Source organism: Copadichromis virginalis, linkage group LG14, assembly GCF_057382275.1.
Source record: "Copadichromis virginalis isolate Kocher_CV1m ecotype Utaka linkage group LG14, C_Virginalis_male_GT1.1, whole genome shotgun sequence".
NCBI lineage: Eukaryota > Metazoa > Chordata > Actinopteri > Cichliformes > Cichlidae > Copadichromis > Copadichromis virginalis.
Window position 1 is genome coordinate 25,515,782 of NC_140631.1, and position 25,183 is coordinate 25,540,964.

Here is a 25,183-nt window from a genome sequence, read left to right on the forward strand (position 1 = left end):
TAGACAGAGTGTATATACTGCAATACGTCCCGATCATTATTGGGTAGAAGAGTTAATGCTGAATGGATGAATGACTAAAACACAAAAAGCACTTAGAGAGCAAAACCCTCTTCTTAGGCTGGAAAGTGTTGCACAAGATTCATAGTTTACCAAACAAACACATTAGAGATTTGTTGATACTTTTGGGGGGGAAACAACTGATGACAAAAATTGACCAACAAAAAGACAAAAATGTGCAACACGAGCTTAAAAGCAGTTTGGGAAAGATGGAAGAGGCTGGTGTAGTAAACTGATGGCGCAATCACAATAGAGCAATGAATCCTTGTCCTTGTTTATTGTCCTGTGATTGAATTTGATCCATTTAGCTTTTCAACCTGACATTCAAGGGCTAAACTTTATATTGCAAGGGCAGACACCTTCTTAAAAAAATTCTTTTATCATTTATTTATGAATTTTTTTTTTTATATTAAGCATTGGTTTCTATGCCGACTGTATTGACTTTTGGCTGCTGATAAAACAAATGAAAGTCACGACAAGTTGACAGTTGTTATACTCATAATTAGCATTATGGCAGTCACTATTTAGGTAGGCAAATCATATCCTGCTATATCATCTTTTTGACCATAATTAAAAAAAGTTAAACACCACATCAAATTAAATTAAGATATGCAATTAAGATCAAACTGTTTACTGACAACATACAAGGTGAAGTATTATAATTTTCTTATAGACATCTATACGGACTTCTTTTCGCTTTTATCCATTCGAAAGAATTAAGGTTGATGCATTGCCTCCAGTTTTTGGACTAGGCGGCTGCATCTGTCGCACTTCTTGTGTTCTCATTTGTCTTTTCTCACTCTTTGTTTCTTTAGCATTGGGCAGTTCATCTTCATGCTAAATGCAGACAGCCATCTTTGTTACATACTATCTCTCTCAATCTCCGTTTATCTACATTTGCATGTTTGTACCACGTACAAACAAACACACATACACCAATCACATACACATTCGTCCTTCCAGTGAACAGTTGGCTTAGCCTCATTGGTCTAGAAGAGACAGAGCCCTCCAGTTCTTTCCTGTGGCTGTCACCGTGGCGACAGTGATATTGATGGCCATTATGATAATAGTGATAACAACAAGCATACTAAAAATAATTATAATTAGCTTGTCTCTCTGTTTGTCTCTCTCTCTTTCCCTGTGCTAGCTTCCTGCTGTAATTATCCACAGCTGAGCGCATTGTCTCCCTGATCCCTCTTTTCATCTTTTTCTGCCCTTCCCTTGCTCCCCTTGCTTTTAACTCTCTTCCTCCCTTCTTCCTCTGCCCATCACCCACGTGTCCTCCTCCCTATAGCCCGAGTTCATCATTGTTATTTTCCCCAAATTAATGCAGTCATTTATGTAAGGTTTATTTTGTTCATTTGTTTTGTTTTTTTATTTTAAAATATCTGTATAAGCAAGCCCTATTAGAGACACCCATTTGAACCCACTAACCTTCTTGATCACATTTTTAGTCTTATTTTGCTTCTGGTAAAGGTGGGAATGGGGTTGTGTTTGGTTGCATTCTCATTATTTGGATATGGAAGCTAAAGTTTTTATTCATGCAAAACCATGTTTTAGTTTTCTGATCCTCCTTTCTCCTTTCCCTCCAGTCCTCCATCCTCCTCCCTCCTCCTTTCTCTTCACCAGCTGCAGAGAAATTCCCTGGTGGACTTGGCCCAATCCTTCTCTTTCATTACACTGTCTTTCAGTCAGCACTCTTCCTCTCTTCCTGCGCTTCCTTCTCTCACAAGTTGACTTCTGTTCATCTTCAACAGTGGTCTTTATTCAAAGCCTGAATGACTCGTGGTCAGTGGTAGCCAATAGAAAGGACACCTGGACTGGCAGAGACAGAGGGAGGCTTGTACAGAGAAAGAGAAATGGTCCTATACATCAGGCTTGACACATGGCATGGCCTTTCATCTATCACCTGTTTACTCACTTTAAGTTTGATATGGAAATGTATTTTAGAGTTTCAGGAAGGTCTGTTAATAGATTTATTAATAAACTAACTACCAAAGTCATATCTTTATTTAAAAATAATCTGCACAATGTTTAACTTCAGGCTGCAGATACCCCTGAAAACTCAATATCCATATAACCTCAATGAACTTTAGAAATCTAATGGCGACACTGGTTTTTCAAAATAGTTGAACTGAAAAATATATGAAATATATTTTTCAAAACATAAAAAAAAATTCCCCGCTCGCCCCTGCGGGCAGTCAATCCTTCATCTTGGGTCCTCTACCAGAGGCCTGGGAGCTTGAGGGTCCTGTGCAGTATCTTAGCTGTTCCTAGGACTGCACTCTTCTGGACAGAGAGCTCCGATGTTGTTCCTGGGATCTGCTGGAGCCACTCGCCTAGCTTGGGAGTCACCGCACCTAGTGCTCCGATTACCACTGGTTCCACTGTTACCTTCAGCCTCCACAACTTCTCGAGCTCTTCTCTGAGCCCTTGATATTTCTTGAGCTTCTTGTGTTCCTTCTTTCTGATGTTTCTGTCATTCTTGACCGCTACATCAATTACTATGGCCGTCTTCTTCTGTTTCTCTACCAACACTATGTCCGGTTGGTTAGCCACCACCATTTTGTCCGTCTGTATCTGGAAGTCCCACAGGATCTTAGCTCGGTCATTCTCCACCACCCTTGGGGGCATCTCCCATTTTGACCTCGGGACTTCCAGGTTATACTTGGCACAGATGTTCCTGTACACTATGCCGGCCACTTGGTTATGGCGCTCCATGTATGCCCTGCCTGCTAGCATCTTGCACCCTGCTGTTATGAAACATATATATGTATGTATGTATGTATGTATGTATGTATATATATATATATATATATACACACACAAGTTCAAAAATCTACATCTCCATTAGCTTTCTTAAGTTCATTGAGCACTGTGGCATTTGGACAGAAAGCATGGAATGAAAATAAGTTAAGCAATATGATTTTTTCAGGGAAAAAAGTGTTTATTCATGCTGTTACAGTGGCCTTTATTTAAGTCAAACTCAACTTGGTTTATGGTTACTCCATAAAATAAAATGTGAAATTTGTGTTGTGAAGGACATGAATTATTTTTCAGTTTCTGAACTGGGACATGACAACAAAAGTTTTAGAACCGCTCCCCTAATGTAATCCAGTTCCACAGCATGGAAAGAAATCTATCTTCTAATGATAAACCACATATTTAAGAGTAAATAATTCCTGGATTTTCCGCATTTTATCTTTGTAGTGCAATCAGTCAAATTAGTTGTTTTTCCAACATTCAATGATCAGACCTTCATTACTGAAAAGGTGCACTACATATTTAAATACCTGACGATTCACAGCTTGGATAACTCATCTGACCTTTTGTCCTCTGTCTTTGTCTTTAGTACCCAGTCAGCCTCCTCAGAATGTGCGAGCCATTTCTGTAACATCTGACGAAGCAGTTATCACATGGGCTGAGCCTCCAAGACTGACACTTCACGGTGTATTGAAGGGATATCGTGTTGTTTTTTGGGCTGTTTTCCCAGACGGAGGTGTGTTGAGTTTGTCTTGTTATATCCAGGTTAAATTGCGATCACTAAATGTCTCAGGTTTGCATTCTAATCTTCTCTCTGTCCTATTGTCTAACAGAGTGGGGTGAAATGCAGAACATCACAACCACCAAAGAGCAAGTGGAGCTGAGAGGCCTTGAAAAGTTTACTAACTACAGCATCCAAGTGCTGGCCTACACCCAGGCTGGGGATGGCGTCCGGAGCAACGTCCTTTATATCCAAACCCGTGAGGACTGTGAGTCTGTATTTTACTAGCTCTGACCAAACAGATAAACTAAGTGAAGAACTGACCTCCAGTCAGGAGGAGTCATTTACTTTCCTCACATCTTTGGGGCAGGTTTAAGGTTTTTTGTTTCTTTTTCTTGGTTTAGGCAGCAATGTGGGAGGCAGAGAGCCAGCGGGGGTAGAGGGGGTCTTTGTAAGGCTGAGGTTGCTGATTAAAACCTCTTTGTGCTCTGATGTGCCATTACCAGTGCTAATGAGAATTAAGAAGCCAAAAAGTGTGTGTGTGGTTAAGGACCCTAAGGGTGTCAGTCTGTGCATGCGGGTATCTGGAGGTGTGTGTGTGGAGATGGGTTGGGGGTTAAGTCTGTCTGTTTGCAGGTGTATATGGCTTTGTGTTGGCGTGCATGCACGAGTGCATGTGTGTGTACATGCGCTATTGTTTGTGTGCAAGTCTACCCTGGCACCCAGCACAAGGAGAGGGATTAATTCTTTGTGGCTTAGAGAGAATTAATTTTGTGCTTACACTGGCGGTGCTGTGGATTACATCCGTATCCGCCTCTCCTCCACCTCCCTGGGGCCAGGCAGAGGAGAAGGCAGGCGTCTGGAGATGAAGAAAATGAGGGAGAGAGGGAGTGCAGGAAAGAGAGGGGAGCCGGTGATTCTAAGATGTGTCGTTTCAGAAAAGGCCTTTATTCTCTTTTCACCACCATATCTCCATTTTATGAGCTGGCCCCACTGCAATTGCTATTCAAATATGTCTATTGTGTTAGTCTTTGTGTGTGCGTGTGTGAGAGTGTGCGTGTTTATCTGGGGCAAACTGAGTGTGTCTTTTTTCCCTGATGCGGGTTGACACTGTGTCCAGGGGCAACCTCTTCACAAACGCTCAGCGTTTTCTGTATTTTCCCTTTGCCCTCGGTTCTGGCCGCAGCACATGGAAAAGTGTTTGCTGTGCAATTGTGCAAACAGCCAGTTCTCAGTCTGTCGTTCTCTGCCTCTGTCTCTTATATGAATAAACATAGAAGACAGCAAGCATAAGAATATTGAAGACCGGGATTAATTTTTCAGCCTTATATCTAGGGGACCACAGTATTTGGCTCTTTGAATGTGTGGTTACATGTCTTCATTTGTGGGTTTTATGTTAAAAATACTATTTTGGTATAAATTCCAATGTTGTCAAGTTCTCTCAGGATTTTCTGACCTTTGACTCTAAATGAACTCATATCTCTTAATAATATTTAAGTATTGCACAAATACCTCTCATATTAATAAATCCTAATGTCATATTCTGCTGGTGCTCGGCCAAATACAAATTTCCATCAAAAACAGCCTAATTTCTGGACATCACTGAGTAAGGGAGTTGTTGGTCATATCATACATTGTTGTTATAGATCATGCATTTTTAAATTTTTTGCTCAGTATGAGCCTTAAATGGTGATAGTAAAGAGAGAATAATCATTTTCTCTTTATGGAACTTAAGGCATATTGTCTGTTCTAAATGTATGTAAAGCTACAGGTGTCACTAGTGTCCAAATGAAGACTTTCTCATAAGATGTTGTTTATAATGAAGTGAGGTCTTAAATTAATTAATTCACCAGTAGTTTCATACTTAGTGGGGCTGATGAGGAGAAATCTTTATTTGGGAAGAGGTTGAGGACTACAGTCATGCAGCATAAGGCCTTTTTTAGGGCTTTATAAATGATAATAAAGAACCAATAGATTTTTAGAATGTATAATAATACACTACTATATGCAGGCCAGTATGCATATAGAGCAGCTGGTATACCGCTAGTCATGTTCTTAACATCATTATCTGTGCTCTATTAAATGGCAGAAAATACTGAAATATTCCTTTTGTATTTTCCCATAAGCCAGGCTATTGATCACTGGAGTTCTCTCTCTAATATTGTAGGGTTTTACCTAATAATATTAACAAGCGCTTCGAGATAGCTGTTATTATGATGTGTAAAAGAAAGTTGAATTGAATTTCTGACTGCTTGTTTTGTCAAACTAATAGTCTAAAACCCAAAGATGTTCAATTTACTGCAAATAATAAAGATGAAAGGGAAAACTACTTCCCGTTTACTGTAACCACATTGAAATATAAGTGGTTCACATTTTACTCAGCCTTCCATTTCTTTCTTTTTAGACCCTGGACCCCCAGCTGGCATCAAAGCTGTGCCCTCCTCTGCCAGCAGTGTCGTAGTGTCGTGGTTGCCCCCTCACAAGCCAAATGGAATCATCCGCAAGTACACCATTTACTGCTCCAGCCCCGGGTCAGGCCAACCGGTAAGTTACAAGAGGGGCGCAGAGAGTTTCACGATAAACAAATGAATTAAAGTGGAAAAGTGAAGGGGACAAGACCCTATTTTCTATGCAGAAAATAGCTTCTGTTAAACATTTTATATGTTGCTGAGATAAAACTCATTTGACTTAATTACAGCATTTGCGTGTGTGTGTGTGTGTGTGTGTGTGTGTGTGTGTGTGTGTGTGTGTGTGTGTGTGTGTGTGTAGGTGTGTGTGTGTGTGTGTGTGTGTGTGTGTAGGTGTGTGTGTTGGGGTGTGTTTTTGTGTGTGGTCTAGTGCTGCAGTCTCAGCGAGATACGTGTGTGAAATGAGCTCTCCTCATTCTGCAGTGTGTGTGCGTGCAAACTCACCCTCCAGCCTCATTTACATATCTGCGTCTCATCACGTTGCCAGGACAACCTCATCTGTTCATCAACGAGGGCAGAAAACAAGCCAAGAGCAAATACACACTCTAGCTTAGACGCACACACACACACACACACACACACATACGCACACAGAAACGCACTCATAAATGTATTACATGAGCGATATAGAGGTACATACATATATGCAACTCATGTTTCTATAACAGTGTGAATTTAAAGCAAGAAATATAACCTGCTTGCAATCTTGAACACACACACGCATGCATACACATGTACTATATAAATGTTCCCTTTGAGAAATTTACATCTTTTCCTTAATGTCCTTCATTCATAAATCTATCTATCTATCTATCTATCTATCTATCTATCTATCTATCTATCTATCTATCTATCTATCTATCTATCTATCTATCTATCTATCTATCTATCTATCTATCTATCTATCTATCTATCTCTTTCTGAAGCCCCCATGCAGAGTTCGGCATGATTACTATGTAAATGAGTGCGACTGGAGAGAAGGAAGGAGGGATGGGGGGGTCAGACACACCGCGCGGGGAGTACTTTTGTTCCTCTTTTCATTATCTCGCTCTATCGTTCCCCGGATCACCGCTATTTCCATGCCGGAGGAATATTTTAATATCCGTTACAGCAACACACACTCTGTCACTCTTCCCTCCCTCCCTTCCTCCTAGCATCTACCCACCCACCCATACATCCATCCCACCCTCTATCTATCCATCTCTCCATCCATGCTTCAGCTTGCAGCGGAGAGTATAGAGACAAATGTGCAGAAGAAGATATTGATGCGTATGTGAGAGTAGGGCGGGGGGCTAAAACAATGTAAAATAGAAGGGAGGGGGGGGGGGGTATATTGGTGGATAGATGCAGGAAAAAGCAAGGAGTGGGCCCACAGATGACAGACAAATGTAAAGATAAAGAAATGAAGAACAGTGATGGCATCGGGGGTGCACAGAAGGATGGTGCAGTGGGGTGAAGAATAGTCGGAGAGAAAAATAGAGAGAGCGTCACAGGCAAGAGGAATGGATGATGAACAGGGAACATAGTGAAGTAATAAAAAGCTCAGTGGATTCCTTCATGGCAACCTGCTCATAAATGTGAAAAACAACATGAATACTGGAATCTGTTTGCACAGAATAAACCGTTCTGCAGACAACAACCCAGCAGGCTAGGACAGAGCTCAGTAACGCTGCAGTGTCTTCGCAGGTTTTACTGGTCTGGCACATTCGCTGACTGTTCATGCTATCTGACACTTGTATCGCAGTCTTCATTTCATCCGTGTATGTGTGCCTGTCAGTCACAAATGTAAGACGGTGTCAAGCTTGGGTGTAGTAAAATATGATTTAGAGGGTGCCGAGTGAATGTTAGGTGCTGCCTTACAGTGCAGTGTATGTGTGTGTGTTGAATTTTTGATTTTTGATTGTTTCTTTCTTTCTTTTTTTTTTTCCATACTATTTATTACTTGAGGCCAGCAGCACAGCAACAGCCAGAGTTGCAGGTGTGTGTATATATAGCTGACTGCTGGGATACCTGAGGAGTAGGTGAAGAGTAGGAGTTGAGGAAATACAGGTATAATTGGTGGGTAGGTGAATAGCGAATGAAAATGAAAGATTCTGTGTGTGTGTGTGTGTGTGTGTGTGTGTGTGTGTGTGTGTGTGTGTGTGTGTGTGTGTGTGTGTGTGTGTGTGTGTGTTAAGGGGACAGTGATGCGTATATGTCTAGACAGGAGACACATGGCTGGGTTAAACACACTGCAATTACACATCCACCTCCAGGTCATGTATGCGGCTCTATGTGTGTGTGTGTGTGTGTGTGTGTGCCTGTGTTTCAGTACATTCATGCATATGTATTGGTGTGTATTCATACTGCTTGTGGGTAACCATTCCTCTTCCTCTGTCTGTTTGTGTTACTTTCCTCTCCTCTCCTCTCCTCTCCATCACTGCTGATGCCTGCAGTAGATAGGCCTCATTAGTGTATGACTGTTCATGATATCTCTGACTGACTCATTTGTCTGTCCCCTATTGTCTTCCTCTCTCATATCTCTGTTTGCCCTCCCCGAGGAGAACGGAGAAGGCGAGGGAGTGGGATTCACTCCCCCAATCCAACCCTCTCGCCTCTCTCTCCTCAAGCATCGCTTGCCTTCCTTCCCTCCCTCCCTCCAGCGTCATCCTTTCATACCGTTTTGCCTTACCACATTATGATAAGCCTCAGAACCTCTCTAACTTTTAGCCCATCTTAGTCTCTGTTTTACTGATAAAAAATGAGGAAGAAAATAATTGGTTCACGTTAAAATGATGTTCACTCAGTTCATCACATCACTCCAGCCTCTCCAAACAATCTTGTATTTGGAATCCCCAAAATTTTATCTTATGCTACCTTGAATATACTTAAAATTTTCGGAGAAATGCTATAAAACATTTTCTTTTTAATTTTGAAAAGGTACCGTTAAAGTGCTACATGTTTCCAAACCAATCCAGACTCTTTTTATTGTAATTGCCCATTTTGTCTCATTGTGCACTTTTTTGGACTTCAAACGACTTTAATTCTTCATAGAGTCAAAAAGGTGCTGGAAACATTCCTCAGAGATTTTGGTGCGTATTGACATAATCACACAGTTGCTGCAGATTTGTCAGCTGCACATCTATGATGTGAATCTCCTGTTCTATCGCTTCCCATAAGTGCTCTATTGGATTGAGATCTGGTGACTGTGGAGGCCAGTCGAGTACAGTGAAACCAGTTTGAGATTATCTGAGCTTTGTGACATGGCACTCTATCCTGCTGGAAGCAGCCATCAGATGATGGGTACACGATGGTCATAAAGGGATGGACACGGTCAACCACAACACTCAGCTAGACTGTGTTGTTAAACGGTACTCAGTTGGTACAAAAGGATAAAAAGTGTGCAAAGAAAATAGCCCGCACCATTACACCATCGCCTTTCCAGTAGATCAGCAGTTTCTGAAATCATCAGACCAGCTTGTCTGGCACCAACAACCATATAACTTTCAGAGTCCCCATTCTGATGCTCACTTTTGAATTTCAGGAGGTCTTCTTGACCATGTCTACATATCTAAATGCATTAAGTTGTGCCATTGGCTGATTAGATAATTGCAGTAAGAGGTAGTCGAACAGTTTTAATCAAGTGAAATGATTTTTCGGACATTATCAAGTTTGTTCTTCCAAATCAACAATGTCTCTTCTCATTTCATTTTTCTCTAGCTCCCAAGTGAGTATGAAGCTAATCCAGAGCTGCTGTTTTATCGAATCACACACCTCAACCACCGCCAGCAGTACCTGATCTGGGCTGCAGCCGTCACCACTGCAGGCCGAGGTAACTTCAGCGAAAAGGTCACTGTGGAGCCAGCTGCCAAAGGTGAGTCCCTCGATATGAAAGGGAGACCCATGATTAGTGGAAGTGCCCACTGTTGATAAAAGACCCTCAAAATTTAAGTTTGATAATTTTATCGAGGTTCAATGCTAAATTTGTGAAGTAATCTTTTGACCGACTTTTGTTTGGTGGAAGAAACAAACAGTGCCCTCTTTTTCCTGTTTATTTTCCCCTGCTTCTGTCCTCTCTCTCAGGAACTATTAGGATACATCCGCTGTTAGAGTGGTGCTGCTCTACAAACCACTCGTTTTCTCTCCGACTATTCTTCACCCCACTGCACCACTCATGAACTAAAAATAAGCATTTTTAAAGGATGTTTTGCTTTACATGCCCCATCATCTTCTTACTGCATTACGTTTGCTATACAATGGAGGAAATAATTATTTGCTCCCCTGCTGAATTTATAAGTTTGCTCACTTACAAAGAAATGAACAGTCTCTAATTTTTATGCAAGTTTTGTTTTAATGAAGAGAGACAAAAAAATCCAGGACAAATGCACATTACATGAAAGTTATACACTGATTTGTCTATAAATTTGTATATATATAAATAAGTAATTGATCCCAGACCCAGCCACACAGACTGGCAAGCCAATCTGTGTGAGCCCGATCTTGCCTCATGGGGTGAGAATAATCATGAGAAAACTACACAGCAGAAGCTTGTTAGTGATCTAAAGGCATTTTGGGACTGCAGTCACCAAGAATACCATTGGTAACACACTACGCCATAAAGGACTGTAATCTTGCTGCACATGTCATGTGTTTTTATTTGATAGTAGATGTGATGTAATTATTCCCAATATTATATTTTCTACTCCACAGCCCCTACTTTCGTTCTTTATTTCTGTGTTACTGCTCGCTTTGACGTTACAGAGGTGCACGATTAATTTTAGAGTTCAGAGGGCACCAGATAAACTGCTCTCATCCAGGGAAATGATAAGAGGGGAGCAACAGAGGTGGGCAGCAGGTGGAGGAAAAAAGAGCTGAGCTAACTAATATAGAAGACAATAGAGAGGCAAAGTGTTTAAGAAAATGAAAATGGCAGTTAAATCAATAGGCTTTGGATTAAAGGCCAGGTTGAATAAAGGCGTAAGAATGAATAGAGTGCCTTTTCTTTATCTGTTCATTCCTTTGACTTGGATGCAAAGGTTTGTTAATGTGTGCTCATATTGGAGTGTGCTGCTGATCGGCAGCTGTAATAGACAGTGTCCTCCAGGCTTGCTCACTCAATACTTCATTCAACCTTAACATAAGTGCACCAGAGCACTAGCATTAAGACGCCAAGCTTGGGAAAGAAAGCGAGACAGAGAGGGTAGGGGAGTGACAGAGAATAAGAGGGTTATGTGCCTGAATGGAAAGACTTTTTTTTTCATATCCCCTCTTCTCATTCTTTGTATTCTTTATATATATATATATATATATATATATATATATATATATATATATATATATATATATATATAAATGTTCTATTTTTTTCCAGCCAGTGTAACAAATTCTAATGTGAATTATAGGGAGTACACATTTCCTCTCAGTTAATTGTGCTTATTAAAAGAATTCTAGCAAGAAGATAAATCAATGTATGCACATGCATTAACACTGGGATGTATTGGTTCAAAACCAAGTGATTGTTAATTGGATTTGAAAATTATTTGACAACAGCAAATCATCCGATTGGTGCATATTAATTAGTCTATTGCTCAGCTGGTCTTATGGGCTGCTTGAGTGTTAATGCAATTAGCTCTAAAGGTCTTTTTATTAAATTTCTCTGCCTCTATACACCTTTCACTTTTTTCCTCTCCTGCACCAGCCCCAGCTAAAATCCTCTCATTTGGCGGTACCGTGACCACTCCCTGGATGAAAGAGGTGCGACTGCCCTGTAGCTCAGTAGGAGAACCTACACCTACCATAAAATGGACCAAAGACAGGTGAGAATCCACACTAGAAATACTGAAGCAGAGTGTTCTTGCTGCTGTAATTCCTCTGAGAATTGATTACAGACAATTAAGTGCACATGCTAAGGTAATGTGCAGACAGTGTACCTCACTTCTTGCCAATTTCATTTGGGATAGCCTCCAGCTTCATTGCAGTCCTGGTTGGATGAGCCATTAAAAATTATTATGAAAACCTTCAGACTAGAAACTATGCAAAACACCAAGTCAGATCCTAACTTACATCTTAACACAAGTGATCCACCTTAACCAGGAGTGGGCAATTAATTTTCTCCAGGGGCCACGAGAGAAGCTGGGACTGTTGTGGAGGGCCCACCAGTATGGTTATAATGAGATAAAGTTAATATTGAACAGAACTAAGTTTGTCTTATTGCTGCAGCTTTCCACAAAAGTCCCAGTTTCTCTTGTATCCCCTTGGAGTCCATCCTCATGAGTAAAACTAAGACAAAAGAACATATAACGATATAGCAAAAATTAATAAATCATTAACATTGTTAATCAGAGAAATAGATTAGAATTAATTCAATTTTATTAATCTTTTATTATATTAAATAATTTTTATGACCATAGGTGTTTCAAAGTGGCTGCTGATACTTAATTAACCCTAATAATAGACTGAAGGTCCTCTTATCAGTGTCTCTTTCTCTTCAATAGTGAGGACACAGCCATACCAGTTTCTCTAGATGGGCAGCGTCTCATTTTGGCTAATGGGACTCTGGTGCTGCGCTCTGTCAAAGCTGAGGATTCTGGTTACTACACCTGCACAGCCACAAACACACTTGGCTTTGACACTATTATAGTCAACCTTTTGGTGCAAGGTAAGCGAATGGCTATAATGACACACTAGCAAACTTTTTTTACGTAATAAACATTAAGATTTGCCAAAATGAATACATAACTCATCAAAAGTATGTCTTTGATAATATAAGTCATGGTATTATAAGATTCTGTGCCTCGTCCTCAGTACCTCCAGACCAGCCACGTCTAACCGTCTCTACCACCTCCACCTCCTCCATCACTCTGGCTTGGATACCAGGAGACAATGGCGGCAGCTCTATAAGAGGTGCGTAATTTTTCGGAGGAAAGCCGTATATCTGTCTCTCCTCTTGTGTACTCACATTACTTTCCTCTTGTCTATAGCTGACATGTTTGTCGTGCCTCAGCTTGTCTCCTGCCTGGCATTATTGGTAGTGTCTCTATTGACCTATTAGTTTATTGAATGGTGTCTTGGTTTTATGTTTCCCTGTTAATTGTGTGTCTGTTTGATTAGCTGATTATTGATGAGCTGTATGTGAAGATGGCCACAGTGTGCGTGACTGGGTCTCTCCCTTTGGTCAGGCTGTGGCAGTTTAACTTATTACTGCTCTATATGACACACTCAAGCACCATATATGGTTTTGGTAAAGCCGCTATTCTACCTTATGTGATTACAGAATAAATGACAATGAAAACAAACAAATAAAACCAGAGAAATTTCAGTAGATGACATTTAGTAATAGCTTCTTGCAATCAGCACATGAAGGCCTCCAAAACTGAATAGAATATACTCCTTTTGGAAACCGTGCTGCCAGGATGACCCAAGAAAGACTTGCGTGCATGCATTATGCAAAACTGAAACAGGATATAATGCATAAACTTAAACAGCCTCTACTGGATGTGCAGCTTAGTATTCAAATAGGGATGTGCCAGTATTTGCATACAGCATCTAGTCTTATGTGTCCATAAATCTTTTCTGTAGAACTTGTGTGATAGCGGAAAGTCCCGTCGCTAAATCCACCGGCTCATTGTCAGCAATAGTTCCTTGTCACGCACCTGTTTTGCAGTATCACTGCCCTGATGTCTGTATATGATTCCCTTTCAGAAAAAACATGCTAGTGTGCACTAATAAAGCCATTTTCAGCTGGTAATGAGGACTTTTTTCCAGTTTGTGTAAAAATAAAATAATTTCTAAATAGACAAATCGCCAAATGTTGCAGACTGGTCCCATACACTGAGAATCTTATATTATGTACAACAGCAGTCAGTCATAGTGTTCTTCCAGCCTGTTGTTGTGCTGTTCTGTACTGTTCACTGTGCTATCTTCTGTTATGTTCTGCTGTGTCCTCTTCTGTTCTGTGACAGACCGAGGGTGACTATAAAACTTACAGACACTGCTCGATCTGCATGTTAACCCTTTTTAACGTTTTGGACTCCATCGCACCATCTGTTAGAAAAAGAGAGAGAGTAAGGAAATGAAGATGGTACAAAGAGTACAAGGAAACACTCAGAGTGAGACAGTCATATATGCGTAATCATATACAGGCAGAAGGAAAGACAGAGGATTAGATGGAAGGTGTCTCAGAGTGGGAGGGAGTTGGCTCTTCAAGGCAGCTGATTATAAAAACAGTCACCATATTGCATGCCCTCATTTGCATAGATGCTCAGTCAGCGCCATCCCAGTCTTGGGGTTTGTAGGTAACTAATGGCGGCATAGACAGAGAGCAGCTACACCATCCTCCAATTGAGGCTTAACTGGACAAGGGAAGTGCAATCATACATTGCCATCTAGTGGCCAGGAGTGGTACCAATGTCTGAAAGTTCAGTAGACTTTATATTAGTGAGGGATTTGCATCAAACTGAGAAAAAACTATTTTGTGCATGTCTCATTTCTTATGCAGGTTTTGTTCTGCAGTACTCTGTAGACAACACAGAGGAATGGAAAGATGTTTTCATCAGTTCTAGCGAGCGCTCTTTCAAATTGGACAACCTGCGCTGTGGGACCTGGTACAAAGTCAAGCTGGCTGCCAAGAACAGCGTTGGTGCTGGACGTATCAGTGAGATCATTGAGGCAAAGACTCACGGGCGAGGTGAGAAGTTGGCAGAAAAGGACTTTAAACAATATATACAGCAGACAAGTAAAAAAAATATATTTTTACACAATGGAATTATTTTTGAAAAGGGGTTCTAGATAACACTCAGAAAATACAGCAGGTCACATGTGAGGAGGTCAACAAAAAACGTCAACTGAAAGTGTTTAATGCACCTTTAAATGTATCTTTTCCGCAATCTCAAAATTTGAATTGACTTTTGAAAAATGTGAATGAATAGATGATATACGAATAGATCATGTGTTTTATTACAGGAGGGTTATTTTCTTTCATCTATGCTTCAGTCTATTCAAATGATATCAAATTAGTTTCAATATTAAATATCAGAATTAAAACATTTGATACATTTAATGCTTTTTCATTTACAAATGGCTCCAAAGCAAGGTTACGTGTCATTAGTAAGGCTTTAAATTAATGTACACTGCTCTCAAAATGCAGTGGGAAAGGTTTGTTTTATGGACAGTGATATGACTGACCAGCGGGATGTTTATGCTGTCATTAAACTTCTTATAGTGCAGTCCAGTTTCAAATTTGGTAGTCATTACAAAATGCATATTTAACCTCTCAGAGATTATGCAAACATATTACATACAATACTAAACTTTGCTGCTTCAGTTTTTGCTGTAACTGCATCAATATATTATTTAGTTTATTTAACTGAATGTTGTGTGCAGGTCTGCTGCTGATGACCTGTGTTAACCATATTACCTGTGAAATGCCATTCCAAATATTGTTTTAATATTCTGAGCATATTCTGCATCAAACCGTTGCTGCCTTTACAGAACCCCAGTTCAACAAAGACCAGCCTGTCTTCACCCACATTAACTCCAGCCATGCTCGCCTCAACTTGCAAGGCTGGGCCAGTGGAGGCTGTCCGATCACAGCTGTCACGCTAGAATTTAGACCGAAAGGTGAGTGGTTCCTTTTTCATTTTTCAGTTTTTGGTAATATTGGAGATGTCCTGATATAAATTCAATGGAAAAGTGACCAAACTTAGACACATATATTATTTTTTCTTGAAAAAACGTGATCGTAATTAAGAGTCGTGTGCACTCGTGCAGGCACTTGGACATGGCAGAACGTGCGCACCAACGCCACCACAGATGTGTTCCTGGCAGAGCTGCGTGAGGCCACCTGGTATGAGTTAAAGATGAAAGCTTGTAACAGTGCTGGCTGTGGTAACCAGAGCTCCCAGTTTGCCACTCTAGACTATGATGGCAGTGAGTACAAGATGATCTTCATTTGCCATTTACTTTGGATAAATGGCATTGTTTTAATGAGAAATCCATTAAAATGGGTACCTTATGATATTGTCTTATGAAAGCACATTAAACTGATCTCTACAGGCACAATACCGCCAATTAAATCCCCTCTGGAGAAGAACGACGATGTCAAGAAGCTGTTTTCTATTGGCTGTCCTGTGATCTTGGTCACACTTGGTGTTGCGTTGCTCTTCATCATTCGCAAGAAACGCAAAGAAAAGAGACTAAAGAGACTGAGAGGTGAGAGAAGAAATAAGAAGAGAGGAGATAAGTGGTGAAAATGAGAGAGAATATTACATTCAGCCTGCAGAGCATTTATTCTAAGAATACTTGTTTGTCAAAAAAAAATGAAAAATTAATTATATCCTCTGTTCTCGTTAGATGCCAAAAGCTTAGCAGAGATGCTGATCAGGTAAGACTGGAATGTATTCTCAGCAAATTAAGCTTGAAATATTATTAAGCGTAACCTAAAATCCACTCAAAAATCAACTTTCTTTCCCATTTTCTTCAAACTATGCATGTTTGTGTGTGCTCGTCTTGTATCTATGAATTAGTAAAAACAACCGCAGTTTCGACACCCCGGTTAAAGGGCCTCCTCAGGGCCCACGGCTGCACATCGACATCCCCAGAGTGCAGCTGCTAATTGAGGACAAAGAAGGCATCAAGCAAATCGGTGAGAGGAAGAGAGAGAAAGAGAGACTTGTCGCATATGTTCACACAACTATGCCGAGGACCGAATCGATGACCGTTACATGAAATGCGGTGTTAGGCTAATTGTTATTTTGTTGACACACAATATTTCTGCCTGTCATAGGTGAGGACAAGGCCACTATCCCTGTGACAGACACAGAGTTTAACCAAACTGGGAACCCTCAGAGCTTTTGCACTGGTGTGTCAGTCCATCATCCTGCCCTCATCCAGAACACTGGCCCTTTGATTGACATGTCTGACATCCGGCCAGGAACCAGTATGTGCTTTTACTCCTCACTCTCCATTATATCATTAAATGTTTAACCTTGAATATGTTCATTAAATGCAACATTTCTGCTCAGTTCAATTGAGTTATTAGTATTATTTTTTCATGAATGATTCAAATGTTCTCTGGACCAAAATATGAAGACCAATCTTTCTTATTTTTAAATTCTTGTTGATTTATTCCGGCTGTGAACATCCAACCCTTCTTATTTCTTCATCCATTTACCATCAGATCCAGTGTCAAGGAAGAGTGTTAAGTCAGCCCACAGCATCAGGAACCGCTACTCTAGTCAGTGGACTCTGACCAAGTGCCAGGCCTCTACGCCAGCCCGTACTCTCACCTCAGACTGGCGCACAGTTGGCTCCCAGCATGGCATCACTGTCACAGAGAGTGACAGCTACAGTGCCAGCCTCTCGCAGGACACAGGTTAGTACATGGGTGAAATGACACTTACAGCCATTAGCATGTACATACAATTAAGGCTATTTATCTGCAGGAAGCAAATGTGATTTTGCAGTAGGCTATGAAAGGGGCTTGCCTTCATTTCCTTTCCTTATTTTTTTGAACAGATAAAGGGCGCAACAGCATGGTGTCAACAGAGAGTGCCTCCTCCACCTACGAGGAGCTGGCAAGAGCATATGAGCATGCCAAGCTGGAGGAACACCTGCAACATGCTAAATTTGAGATTACAGAGTGCTTTATTTCTGACAGCTCATCTGATCAGATGACTACAGGTACCAACGACAATGCAGACAGCATGACGTCCATGAGCACACCGTCAGAGCCCGGCATCTGCCGTTTTACTGCCTCGCCACCTAAACCCCAAGACTATGACCGTGGCAAGAATGTAGCTGTTCCCATTCCGCATCGCGCCAAGAGTGAGTTGTCACCTCTAAGCATGATTCTTTTTTGTCTGTTAGGATTTTTAATATGAAAACAAATTTAAAAAGTATGGCCAAAGGCTTAAAATTGTATTGTGAAAATCAGACTTCATGTAAGTAAATGTTTTCTGTAAATAACTCAAACAAACTGTAGATAGTATGCATGTATTCTGATTATTAGATGAGTTTATAGCAATTATTGTGGTGCACAGTATACTATCCATTATATCCTATAAGCTTGTGCAGTGATGATAAATTTTACTTTTCCCTTCCAGGTGACTACTGCAACCTACCCCTCTACATGAAGTCAGACCCCTTTTTTCGAAAGCAGGCAGAGCGTCATGACCCGTGTCCAGTGGTCCCACCACGTGAAGCCTCTATTCGTGGCCTGGCCCAACGTGCATACCACACCCAGGGCCGTCATGTGACTATGGACTCTGCAAAACAGCAGGCCCTAACCATGGGCCACTCTGGTCTGTCCAATCTCACATCCTCTGGGGCTTCCTCGGGAGGGGCAACAGGAGGCGGTGGTTGTGGCAGTGGGAGTGGAGGGGCATCTGCTAGCTCTAGCAGCTCCACACTTCCCCAGAGAACTCTCACAATGCCTGGCTCCTCTGCTGCAGGAGCCCAGAGTGCAGCGGCAGCTGCTGCTTCTGCTGCGGCTTCTGGGGCATCATCATCCTCCGGTGGAGGTGGGGCAGTAGGGGCCACAGGAGGGACCCCTGGAGGTGCATCTTCATCTTCCTCCAAGATGGGAGGATCCAGAGACTCTCTCCTGGAGAGCAGCTCCTCGGGCTTAGGCAGACTACAGAAGCAAAGGGATGGAGGGGCGGGGGCCTACTCCAAGTCCTACACACTGGTGTAGCCTGTCATCACTGCGGCCTGTCACTGTAACTCTTCATTGAATGCTGGTCAAGCCATCGCTTGCCTAGAGCCTCTATGAAAAATTGGGGTGAGAAACATACAGATGCACAGCTTACCTGTCAGTGCCTGTGCTGTGCCAGGCTGCAGGGGGCTGGTTGGGTTCCCACTGACAATATTATATGATGGGGTCAGAGTTGGGTCTCCACAGCACAGGGGTTTGCCTTTCTTTCTGCCTGATTGCTTTCTGTTATTATTGTGTCATTTTTATCTCTTACTTCATCACCCTGGGAAACACCTTTGCCAAAACATAGATGATTTATTCACATTTGTTAACTCTATATTTTGATTTTCTGGCAAAGACACAGTACTTATGCACAAAATGCTTTCCACGTGCACTGTCTTGTTTTCTGGATCAAGACAGCTGTAGAATGAACCAGGTTGCTTGAGTTTCAGAGAGATGTGTATTAAGATTTTTAGGTTTTTAAAAATGTTGCTTTTTTGGCCTCTGATGGAAAGGAGCTCATATCACAGCATTGTGCCATGGCAGGATGCTTTACTGTATGCATTAACCACCAACCTTGGTGTTACACTGGCTCTGAAAGATTACTCCATCGTGGATTCGTACATTAGAGGCAATGGATGGACCGTCGTCTCAATATCAGATTTGAGACAAAGGGATTTTCATATACATGCAATGGATGATACAGCATAGTGGTCTTAATTGATGCTTTTCTAAACAGACTCAAAGCAGAGAAGATGGGAAAAAAATTCAAGCATCATAAAGTGCAAGATGAATCCAACCTTTTTCTTTTAAATCAGTTTTCTGTTTATTTTCAGATGATGGAAATATAATCTCATGTGCACTAAGAGAAAATTAGAATGGATCCAAGTAACAGAAACCTTCAACAGCCTGCGTGCGTGCGTGTGTGTGTGTGTGTGCGCGCGTGCAAGCGTGTTTGCGCGGGTGTATATGTGTGTATATAAATGTATGCATGTGGCAGGCACACCAACGATGGACCTTTTTAAAATCAGTCTGTATGCTGACCTCTTGGGCAGACATCTGTGTCAAAACTGACAAATGTTCATTTTGTACCTGTGAAAGGGGATAATGGGTCGATGCTGATGATGTAACGCAACGACCCTAATTTGGTCCAGCATTTTGAACTTTGTTTTGGATTGACGACATGGCTTAGGAAATGAAAAACACAGGAAAAGAAGTGGGTTCAGAAGAGAGCTATTACAGATTATAAGAACTAGGTCCCTCTTTTTCTCTTAAACTTCCTCAAGAAGGAAGCGACCATTATATGATTCATCATGGCGCCACAATATCCATTATGTTTTTTGTTTTAAGCCATTTTACCTGTGCCCTTTTCCTCCCTTTCTGTCCTTTCCCACTTTCACCTTTACCCACCCGGTCCATCATCATATCCATACAGTGTCACTGTGATCTACTGCTAGCTTACTGGCAGGTCAAAGAGACAGACTGACTGAGAGAAGAGGTCTAATATGCACAGACGGGCAGAAATGCTATTTGATGTGTAGTGTCAGCTTGAATGAGAAGCAAGTCGCAGCAGATTTATGGAGATTTATGAAGAAAAATCATATTTGCATAATCTTGAATTTATAAACAGACAGTAATGTTTAAGAGTATAATCAGAGGGATCGAGCGTCAATATAATGTGAAGTAGCAGAGAGATTTTTCTTCAAAAATAAGTGGTCTTTGAAACTAAAAGGAGTATTTTCAAGTCCCTCCACCTTGCTGAAATTATTTTTAGCTTTATGCATGGTACTGTATCTTTTTTTTATTATTACTATTAGTTCTTCTCCCAAAGCTTAATCCCATAACAAAGATCGTTCCAAAAAAAAAAGAAGAGTTGCTCCACATGTTTTTCAGTGGTCGAACATAACATCAGGGCTCTCGCAATAGAAAAAAGAAAAAGATATATGTTTGTTTTCAAAAGTATGTACATATATATTTCTATTCAAATATATAGCAAATATATGAATATTGAAAAAAATGCAGAGAAATATAAAAGCCGTTCTAATTGAAAATATATATAAAAGATCACAAGACAATCGCTCAGAGTGAAAAAAATTGCCAGAAGAGAAGAAGGAAAAAGAAGAGGGAAGTTTAAACGGGTAGCACAACCATGGGCAGAAGATCTTAGAGCGAAAGGAAGTTGTGTGAAAGAAAATTAAGTGGTGAAACTGAGGTTTGAACCCCTTGTGATTTTGTAAATGTTCAAAGCTGTACCGCCTGTGCAGCAGGTAGCAGCTGAAAGGACAAGCACAGTAAAGTCAAATTATAGTGTGAGATTGTGTCGCTGGTTAACTGTGGTTTATGGCTCAGTGCAGAAAGTGTGGTGTTGAAAAAGAAAACAGTATAACGAGGACAGTCTATACAGTGAGAATCTTGTATTATGTTGTATTGTACCTTCTGAAGGTGTGTTCACAAACTCAATGCCATTACCTATAATTATAATTAATGACAACAAACAACCAACAAGTATTTCTGTTTCCTATCTGTGTCACAGCAAGTCATTCCCAAACTCCAGGAGTGCAGTCCAATGAGCATACCACACAGTGGTGTTTAAAAACTGCTTCTAAATGTATCCATGCTCCCTTTCGTTTGAAAACTAGCCGGGAGAGATATGTATTTTTGCTTTTTGTTGCTAATGGTTACGATGCCTTTTCTTTTAGCTTTTACATTTCAAGTTATGCAAATACTTGTCTTCAGAAAAACAAGAGTTTGGGAATGGGGCAGGCCTGCTTTCACAACCAGGGGCTTCCTTACTCCAGTTGTATGGATATTGGTTGGAATGATGAAATAAAGTTCTGTCCAACCTGCTTTCCCCAGTTCTTCAGTGAAGTTGCTTCTACCGTATAACACCGATCCTCTGTCAGTTTGCTTAAAGTAAATGTAATGTCTGTCTTTAAAGAAAATTCCACCCTCCAAACATTTCCAGAATTCTAGTAGGCCATAAATGTCCATGTAACATTTTGCCATTACATATAATATGCGTTTTAACATTTAGCTTATTTTGATACTTTATAGCAGATGGTTTTTTTTATTTTTTTGTCCACCCAAACATATGAACACTGAATTGCTTTCAATGCGTTTTACAAAGCATACTCACATAGTAAGGAAAATATTAATCATACTCAAATTTCCATTTTAATATTAATGATAATACATCAGTTTTAGAAGTTTATGTACCAAATAGCGAGTATAGAAAAGATAAAATCACTAACATTTATTAAGGGAAAAAAACAATCCACTGGATAAAGTGGTCCTCATATTTTATTCTTATTTCTCTTATTATATTTGGACAGCTTTTCAGCTTACGAAACATCTGGGGTGGATTTTTCCTTAAAATACAACAACATACTTTCAAACTGACTTTGCCTGTGTTTGTAAGGCCAACTTCACACGTTCCACTTCCCCAACGTTTTCCCCATCTGCCAATCAATCAGAACCCCGTCTCCACCCTCACCGTTCCCCGTTGTCCACTTATACAGCTTATGTTTTACTCCATAATAGAAGACTTGTGTACATAGGAAAGTGTTTTGTATAAATGAGTACTATTTTCGACATCTTCACTAGAAACCAGGGCACAATGTAAACTTTGAACTGAAGCTATTGTAATGAAACAGAAGAGGACTTAACGGCAAGACTATAAAATTATACAGACACCGCTTTATCTTGATTTATGGACCAGTTAAAACGTGTCAGAGTGGACCATGCATAATTAAAAAAAATATATTGTTTTCTTCTTTTACAGGGCATTTGGTTGAGTTGTCTCCTTTTTTTTTTTTTTTGTTGATTTTTTAATATTATTGTAATTTAGTTTGTTTTTACTTTGTCACAAAATTTAGAGTTTGCTTTTATAAAAATCATTAATAAATTATTAATCCACATTTGTGGGGAGGGGAGCAGCATTGCATGTACTGAAAATTTTGCTGGTTATAAAAGAAAAAGGAAAATGGTGAATTGACCAATTTAAAAGGGGATTACTGAAACCATTTTCAAAATTTAGAGGTTGTTCCTTAAACTTTTATGGGGAAACATTGCTTCAATTTGCAATTGCTTGCGTTTAACTCTACATTTTCTTTTCTATGAAAACAAAACAAAAATGGGAAAAAAAGAGTACTCAACACCTTGTGCAATAAAGCTATCTTTTTATAAACTGTGATGATATTGTTTATTGGCGACTTGCTGTTGAATGTTGAATCTTAACTTTTTCTTCTGTTTAATGAAAAATCATAAGAAGTGTGAATTTTTCAGCCATGGGGACATGTGTTGTGGATAGAGGAGGTTAAAAGCCAAATTTAACCTTTGCAAAGCCCCAAGACGTGTGAAAAAGGTCAAATGGGAACCAAGCCTGGAGAAATCTGTGCTCTTTTGCCTCATCTCAAACTAGTAGTAGAAACTTTACTGTAAATTGTAAACTGTCTTTAACTCTCCAGAGAACCAAGGAGTTTAAAATGAGGTGAAAAGTAATTTTTTTTTATTATAGACAAAATATAGCCTATAAAACTTGACATTTTTTTAAGACTGCCCAAATTGTTTAATCATCTTGCTTCACTTTTTTCAGCTAACTTTATTTAAAAAAAAATAAACACAGCAAGGTACTATGATTGGCTTTTATGTTGCTCTGAACAAGTAATTATTAATATTTGGAATATTTTGCACTTCCCCAGTAATTACTTTCATGATATCTAAGTGTACTTAAATGCTTATTTTCGTCAGCATCTCCATACAGCCACTTTAAACTATATGGAGTCATGCATGTTAGCTTTTACAGCTAGTACTGCACTTTGTGTAGTGCTTAAAAAATTTACAAGGTATACCTTATACCTTACCCAATGTAAGATTTATGCCACACAATTAAAATCTGATCATTAAAAATTATTTTCTTTTAAATTATGTAATCATTAATCCTCCAGTATGCTCATGCTCTTTAATCAAAATGATATTTTTGATACTGAAATATAATTTTTGTTCTTATCTATGAATTGTCATATTTAATCTTAAATAAAAATATGATTAAAAATATAGTCAATTACATTATTATTTTTTTATTAAGATGCTTAATTTCTGACTCCTAAAGTGAGCAGGCTCAAATTTGGATATAAAAACATAAATTCTGTTTGTTTGCCTAATAAATAACAATATCATTTTTTATATAAGTTTTTCAACAAGTTTTTGACAGATTTGAAACATTTTAGTGTTTTCATGTTAATAAGAAATGTAAGCACCATCCAACCAGAAGGATTTATTCAGAGTTGTCTCTCTGGTAGAAAACTGACCTATAGGTTTCATACCTGGGAAACTGACCAGCCTAATATTCAGCATTGTCACTGATTCCTTCATGTTTTATTTATGTTATTGCACTTCCACATTTGTGGAGATATTTGATTTCTCAATGTCGATGATGCTGTATGTTGGTCGAATGCTGATTGGCCAGAGCAGAGAAGGGATTGACAAAACAAAACAAAAAAAACACAAAGATAAACAATACAGTATGAAAAGCACAGACCGTAGATACTTTTCATTGTTTTTAACACTTGGTTTCACTTCAGCTTTTTGCATGTTATAACTTACAGCTCCTCTCCACAGCTTGCTGATGGACCGACAAGAGCACAAGCAAGAGTCGAAAGACGAGCTAAACCACATATTTTTGACATTGCCCCAATCTCACAACAGACTCTCTCTGCGGGTAGATGGGCAGTGCAATGCACTTCCGCCTTAAAGCCAAAATTTCTCGTGGAGACACACAGAAACCGCGTACAATCACATCTCATGAGCAGAAAAGCAATCACACTAAGGTTAAGTTCACCTCAGGGCAGCCATGCTGACAGAAGCTCATCACATTAGTGTCTGCTTTCATTGACTTAAACTAGCTCTTTGACAACAACTTAGCCTTTTGCTGGATGCAACAGCCTGTGGCACATTTTTCTACAAGTGCTATTTACACCAAAAGAAAGCTCCTGTTTTGCTCCTGTTTCTCATTGAAAGTCAACATGTTTTATGTTGTTTTTGAGAGTTGTTAGTGGTGTTGACAGGATTTGGTTTCCAGGTGCTTTAGCCATTATCCAATACCGATGAATACCAGAATAACCTACCTGTCTTTCCACAGAAGAATTGGCGATTCCTCTGCTTCTCTATCAGGATTTCCTCTTCTTCTAATGTGGGACTCAGGTTTGACTGCACATCGACTCTTCACACCATCTTTTGATATAAATTGGTTGCATTAACATACGTTCCGGCTCTATTGTTGTGTCAGATCATACATCTTCAACACAATCAGAAGTGGACTGGCCAACTGGCAGCATCGCTGGCCTGAAGATCACTTTGACCTGAAGTGAACATTCAGTTTGATGAATTTAAACATTTTCACATTACTACATATAATAACTGTTGATAACTTTAATTGTGTTTTGCAAACTTTTACAATATTTTAAAACCTTTAAAAACATCAAATTAAATAAGCACCTTAAAATT

The 25,183-nt window shown here is 39.9% G+C and overlaps 1 protein-coding gene across 1 annotated transcript in view; it reads left to right on the forward strand.

The window, feature by feature from the left end:
- Positions 1-22,869, forward strand: part of dscaml1 (Down syndrome cell adhesion molecule like 1) — a 99,390-nt gene extending 76,521 nt beyond the window's left edge. The window contains exons 19-35 of the mRNA XM_085430126.1: positions 3,410-3,556; positions 3,654-3,809; positions 5,946-6,085; positions 9,709-9,862; positions 11,687-11,804; positions 12,483-12,646; positions 12,793-12,891; positions 14,486-14,674; positions 15,478-15,606; positions 15,757-15,915; positions 16,042-16,197; positions 16,339-16,369; positions 16,512-16,630; positions 16,772-16,924; positions 17,165-17,359; positions 17,503-17,811; positions 18,090-22,869. Of these exons, the coding sequence (XP_085286252.1) occupies positions 3,410-3,556; positions 3,654-3,809; positions 5,946-6,085; positions 9,709-9,862; positions 11,687-11,804; positions 12,483-12,646; positions 12,793-12,891; positions 14,486-14,674; positions 15,478-15,606; positions 15,757-15,915; positions 16,042-16,197; positions 16,339-16,369; positions 16,512-16,630; positions 16,772-16,924; positions 17,165-17,359; positions 17,503-17,811; positions 18,090-18,679 (3,008 nt within the window). The 3' untranslated portion in view covers positions 18,680-22,869. The remainder of the gene's footprint in view (positions 1-3,409; positions 3,557-3,653; positions 3,810-5,945; positions 6,086-9,708; positions 9,863-11,686; positions 11,805-12,482; positions 12,647-12,792; positions 12,892-14,485; positions 14,675-15,477; positions 15,607-15,756; positions 15,916-16,041; positions 16,198-16,338; positions 16,370-16,511; positions 16,631-16,771; positions 16,925-17,164; positions 17,360-17,502; positions 17,812-18,089) is intronic.
- Positions 22,870-25,183: the final 2,314 nt, after the last annotated feature.